This window comes from Papilio polytes, unplaced genomic scaffold (genome assembly GCF_000836215.1).
Source record: "Papilio polytes unplaced genomic scaffold, Ppol_1.0 DF823923.1, whole genome shotgun sequence".
NCBI lineage: Eukaryota > Metazoa > Arthropoda > Insecta > Lepidoptera > Papilionidae > Papilio > Papilio polytes.
Window position 1 is genome coordinate 4512088 of NW_013525281.1, and position 6296 is coordinate 4518383.

The window sequence follows — 6296 nt, forward strand, 5'->3', positions numbered from 1 at the left end:
AAGGGAAGGTATAATTTGTATTTGATTTTAAAAACTACTGGGGCACTTTCAAGAATTCTTTTACCATTCGAAATTCACATTATCAGTAACATGGGCCTTTTTCATTAATTTTTAATTCTACGCCAAAGCAAACTTTTAAAAATTATTTCAACTTACTCTTCTGTTGAGGACGGTGAACTGTGTCTTCTTGCAGTGCATGCATATAGCGGCTTCGTTGTCGGGCACCCATACCGCCGCGTGTTCAGATGGCGGCTGCTTACCACCTACAACACAAAAACAATAAAAACCATATCCTCAACAAAATTGTAGCTATGACGTTTACAGATTAAAAATAATTCACATACTTTTCCTTAATAAATCTTCTATGCATTTCTCTATGTGAGCCATCCATTCTTCTTTCTCTGTAGCTGTTGCCGCATACACCGCGAATGATTTAGATGCAGTGCGTATCAACCAGCCGTTACGATATTCTGGAAGTAATTTAAATACATATATAAACATATGTTGTTGGCGTGGGCTTACACTGCAGTATTGGGGATCGTGATGACCTTGAACGGTAAAGATAATTGCAAAGAAATATACAAACATCATTATTTAAAAAAGAATGAGGAATAACAAATATTCTGTGACAATGAACCCACAATAAGTAAAAAACTTTATACCTTACTGTAAAAGTTTACTGAATTTCATTTTACACAATTCTAAATTTTGGATTATTCCCAATCGTCACCCCACCTGTCCCCATGTGGTAACAGATGAGAAAAAAAGTTTTATCCATACCAACTTATAGTCCCTCTATTACCATTAAGGTGACAGATGGAACCGCTAAGAAATAAAATAAATACCAACCGGCCCCTCGACGCAAAAGGTGGGACAGATGAGTTTTTATCCCATTCTTTCTCCATGTAGGGACAGAGCGGGGTGACGATTGGGAATAATCCTTCATTTCTCTTCCTACCTACCCTTTCAGAAAAGGCTAACACTATGTGAATTAGAAAGTATCACAATATTAAGTAAATGATGTTCCTTATACAAATTAAACAATTTGACTTTGTGATTACAATGATTCAGTTGTATTTTATTTATGTAAATTAGTTGCAGATAGTTGATAAAACCATAGAAATGTGTCATACCATTGTTGACTCATTGATTTTATAAATAAATATTGATATGTGATTCAAACAAGTAATAAAATGATTTTTTTGTACTAGTTTTAAAAAACAATTTTTTATAAACTTCTGGAATGATCTCTGGGACTCAACATAGATAAAATATGACCATAGACAAACTCTCCACTTTTCAGATTACTGACAAATAATGTTCTATGATTTTAATATAATTAAATAATAAAAGAAAACATAATATATACCAAATCTTAAGAATGGCAATATTCGCATGTAAACTTTGTTTTGTCATATTTAGTTGATAATTTAGAAAATGTATTAAAGCCAAATCAAGCCTTTACTAGAACTATTACAGAGATTAGTACCTTTTCAATCCTAAGGAATTCTTAACTTAAATCAAGGGCTGGGTAAACTACGCTTTGGATTCATCTTGTGAAAAACTTTACATGGGTATTATTGATGCATGGCTTTGGACAATAGAGTAATGATAAAGAACAAAAGTAGACAATTTTATACTTTTTCATGGTTTTTTACTATGTTAGTTGAATGTTTTATTCACCAGACTATAATCTATAACATTATAATTATGAACACTTCACTGTTGTATTCATTTCATCTGTTTTAATTTAATATTCTTACTAAATATGTTTATAAAACTTACGCCCTTCATCTTTAAGAGACTCCAGCTTGACTTCCTCCAGTGGAATAACATGTTGCTTATTATATTTTTTCTTATTTATGACAATGTTGCCATACACCAAGATGTCATTGAAGAGAAAAAACTGACGGGCCTTTGGCTTCTTGCGGCACATTTTTGTCAAGACACCTTCTCCCACCAAAACCCTGCCTTGTTCTGCCAGAGGCTAAAAAAAAAACACTGGGATTGAACCTCCAATCACATAATTAATATTTATATCACCAATGATTGTATCATGTTTATATTCTAAAGACAATAATATTTTGAGAATGAAAATTACAAATCAGTCTTGTAATTTAATAAATAAGCTTACAAAAAAAAAGTACATTCACATCTCTGATAAATATGAGATATCAGTTCGGTCAGACGCATTCAATGTAGGTATTGAAGACTTATCTTCCCATGTTTGTCGGCTGATAAAATTACTATACATTGAAGTTTTTATTTGCACTAAAACATGGACTTACCTGACCGGAACTGCCGAAGCAGTTTTCCACCATTGCAATTCGTCTGGCATTTGCTTCGCTATTTACTGTAAGAAGAAAATAATAATCGCTCTAAATTGCGGTAAAGTATTAAAGTTTGACGTCAAAGGAAAGTGTCTGAATGAACAAACAATAGAAACTAGCACTTATTACATTAAGTTGTAAACATATATACAGTCACAAACTCGGATACAATGAGCTTTTTTACCACTTATGTTGAGTAATCTAGTTAATAGCCTACCTAAACGATCCACCATTATAGAAATTTATTTTCGATTCTCAAATTCGTAGACACTAGACACGAAACGACAGAGAAAAATGTGTCATTCTCTAAAAATATTGCCATCTGCAAATTTTTGTTACATTTTTGGTAGCGAAAATTTAAAATGCCACTAAAACTTATACAAATATTTCATTCCATTTGAAAACACTTAAAAGTAAAGTTTTTTAATGTTAAAATATAAACATCAAGAGTTTACATTTTAGTTGACATGCCCGTCTTTCTTACTACTCCACTTATATGTTTCCCCAAACACAATGCTGCGGGTAAAATCTTAACATGGAGTTATATATTTACATTTATAAATATTTTAAAATCTTTTTAATTTAGCATTTCACAAATCCATTAAAACCACTTTTACGGAATAAATAACCCTGTTGCGAAAAAATCATGAAAGATATTTTCAACCATAGACAAATACAAATCATGTGAGCATTCATTTTTAGTGTGATTTTTGACACTTGCTGACAGGCGGTGGTCGATATCTTAGGATTTATTGTACGTAATTTTAGTAAAAACACCCTAAAAATGGCCTGTAAAATCTGTGGTCCTAAGTTATCATTGTGCGGATTGATTTTGAGTGTCTGGGGAATCATCCAGCTGGTGAGTTGGTTGAGGTATTTTCAGTAAGGTCACAATCTTCAATCACGATAATGTAAATTTCTTATTACAGACTCTGATGGGAGTCTTCTATTATATAGAAGCTGTAGCTCTTCTAGAAGATCTGCCCCTCGAAGAAGAAAGCGGCCACCACACTGTAGATGCATTTATTCACGCCGTTGAAGTAGGATACCAAAGGGTGAGTAAACGAATTGTTCTTATTAGTCTAAAATAAGCCTTCAAGGTTTAATTATGAGTCAATTAAATAGAGTTTACTGAATCGTTTTTAAACATTAATATTATAACAATGTTGAAATGAAAACTTGTGAGATTTAATTACTATAACTAGTTACTAATGATCTATCAACACACATAAAACTGATAATTATTAGTATCTTCCGAAGAAGAATAAATTTAAGTCTACAATTACAGTTTTAATGTGTGTCTAAATAAACAATGGAAAATTTTATAATTATACAAGTAAAATGTGAATTAAACATTAAAAAATTGTACATAATAGTGATGCATGCAACAAAAAATCCCTACTTTAACTCATTCATATTCTGAGTTTTTATGTTTTTATTGTTATTACTCTCTTATTTTATTTTTACAAGATTTAAAATATTCAATGATCAATTCAGTTTGTAATGTGGCAACATTTATGTCAAGGAGTTGATTGTTTAATTTTTCCTTTCCAGAACTCTTACAACTGTTGGATTGCGGCTCTTCTGTATGTTATTACATTGGTAATATCCGGCCATCAGTTCTGGATGAACAACCGTTCGTCTGTTAGCATGTAATGCACAACAATTGTACTTTACTCTAGGTACATTACTATTTATTAGTTCCATTCCATTTATTATTGTTTGAATCATGTTCAAACAGATTTAAGAACATTAAAATGTTATCTATCTTGTTCTCTTCTGAAACAGTAAATGATTATGTTATAAGTTAATTGTAACTTTTCAAAGTGTTTAAAATGTTTATTACTATGTGAATATCTCAGATTAGACCATTATAGAACCTTTAAAAACTATTGTCGCATTTTGAACTTGCTTTGTTAAAAAAAAATATGGATTGTTGTAATTGCTTAGATGCAAGTTAAGAAACCAAGTAATGTTGAGTATTATTGATTTATGGTGATCAAATATCAAATATGTACATAAAATAATTATTATTGTAGGAGCATTGTAAAATGAATATATAGTATTTCTTTCAAGTAAAGTTAATAATGTTTTATTTGTTATTTATTTTTCCTGTTATAGTTCTAATTTACATGAAATATAATAATTCTACATTATTTCATTCTTTTTATCAATACAACCTAGTAAACTTGATAATGGGTAACAAAATGTGTATGGAATGAAATATATTTTATGTCATGTGACCCACACAAATGGTTGTGCACAGAAATTGGCAATGATAGCTTTTGCTTTGTTCCATAAACAGGTTAATGGCGGAAATAAAATAGGCACAAAATATATAAGCCTTTGTATAGTCAGTGTGTTAAAAAAAAATGTTCTTTTTAAACACTTTATTGACAATTCATGGTCAAATTAATGACTGATAAATGTCATGTCAATTCTGAAGATTTAAATGTCAGACTTAGTTTTTTCTTGCATTGTCAGTTATTTCAAAATACCTTATTATATAACTGAAATATTTCCGCAATGAGTATGTTGTATAGCTGTGGTTTATGCTGTATGTTAATAAGCGTTTGGGGAGTCGTCCAGCTGGTATTTTATTTGCTACTTTAATTGCAAATATTTAAAGCTAGCTTTCGCCCGCGACTCCTTGCGTATAGAATTAAAAAAATACTTAGTAAGTAGCCTATGTGATCTTCCAGACTATGTTCTACATCTATGCCAAATTTCATCGAGATCCATTCAGCAGTTTAAGCTACAATCGGACGTAAAGGGATGCGGGGGTATGGCGTTCAGTGCGTACCCCTTTCCATCAGCAATAGGCCCTGTGTAGAACCATGCATGAGCTACCACTTGGATCTTGTAATATACGCAGAGTTGTAGATGAACTCTTAAATATACACGTTCCAAGACAAACTGAAAGTTTATAAAATAACTGTATTTTCTCGATGTTTTTTCTCTGCTAATAACTTATGTATCTAGTAACGCTTACTTTGAATGGACTATTTCGTGTAGTTCTTGTTATTGCATCAGGTCTAAAATCTCATAATTGTGAACAATTATTCTTTGATTATATGTTATTAAAGGTCTTAATGGGAATACTTTATAAGATAGAAACCATTACGTTGCTAGAAGATGTCGAAGCTGAAGAATACGATGACTATGAAGACTTTATTAAGAAAACTCAAGAAAATTACAGTACGGTATGAAAATAAAAATCCTAATTGTTGAGATAGCATGATTCGTGTGGATGAAAGCAAAATGACTTTCAACTAAAGACATGGCGCCCAATCTAAGGAGGCGACTTTCTTGGACGAGGAGAGTAAATTGTCGCCGAAAGGCAAATTCGCTCTTCATTCACTTAAAGCACTGGTGTTATATTTTACGCAATTCATAAACAAATGTTTTATTTTTAAGGTGGGTTTGAACTGCTTGATCGCTGCTGGAATTTACGTAGTAATGATCATATTATCCTGGCTTTGCATGCATCAAGCTCAACGTAAAGAACTAAGGCTAAGAAAGAAATCGGAGGATGATGAATGGTATTGTGAAAATAAGGCCAAAGTTATTTAAGAAAGTTCATTATTTGTTGTAATTACAAGAAGAAGATATTAAGTTGTATTTTTTTAATAAAATAATTTATGAAATAAGTGTTTTTGTAATACTTACCTAATATTAAAGTGTGAAATGTTTTATCCAATAAAATAAAAACCTAGAATATTTACCGAAACTAACGAAATAATGTATGAAAAGATTTTTCCTGCTGTTTTCGACAACCACGATACAGGCATTGCCTAGTGTAGGCATCACCAGATTAATCGTATATTAACCACAATTTGTAATTATCTTTTAGTTGGTATAACTGGTATTGTAATTGTTAATCTCTTGTTTTTCAATAAAATTATTTCTATTTCTAATTTTTGTAGGAAAATGAAAGTCAATGATTCGTTCAATATATAAATATTT

General features: G+C 31.1%; 3 protein-coding genes across 3 annotated transcripts in view; 2 read left to right on the top strand and 1 right to left on the bottom strand.

The window, feature by feature from the left end:
- LOC106102119 (pleckstrin homology domain-containing family F member 2) overlaps positions 1 to 2657 on the bottom strand; it is a 5842-nt gene extending 3185 nt beyond the window's left edge. The window contains 5 exon segments of the mRNA XM_013281529.1: positions 157 to 263; positions 345 to 470; positions 1786 to 1987; positions 2289 to 2353; positions 2548 to 2657. Of these exon segments, the coding sequence (XP_013136983.1) occupies positions 157 to 263; positions 345 to 470; positions 1786 to 1987; positions 2289 to 2353; positions 2548 to 2563 (516 nt within the window). The 5' untranslated portion in view covers positions 2564 to 2657.
- A 363-nt stretch (positions 2658 to 3020) lies between these two features.
- Positions 3021 to 4425, top strand: LOC106102208 (ribonuclease kappa-like). The gene is made up of 3 exons (XM_013281628.1): positions 3021 to 3189; positions 3260 to 3385; positions 3885 to 4425. The coding sequence occupies exons 1-3, from the start codon at positions 3115 to 3117 to the stop codon at positions 3984 to 3986; spliced, it is 303 nt and encodes a 100-aa protein (XP_013137082.1). The 5' UTR covers positions 3021 to 3114; the 3' UTR covers positions 3987 to 4425.
- Positions 4426 to 4768: 343 nt separating this feature from the next.
- LOC106102293 (ribonuclease kappa-like) lies at positions 4769 to 5962 on the top strand. Its single transcript, XM_013281716.1, has 3 exons — positions 4769 to 4922; positions 5417 to 5533; positions 5748 to 5962. The coding sequence occupies exons 1-3, from the start codon at positions 4857 to 4859 to the stop codon at positions 5901 to 5903; spliced, it is 339 nt and encodes a 112-aa protein (XP_013137170.1). The 5' UTR covers positions 4769 to 4856; the 3' UTR covers positions 5904 to 5962.
- Positions 5963 to 6296: the final 334 nt, after the last annotated feature.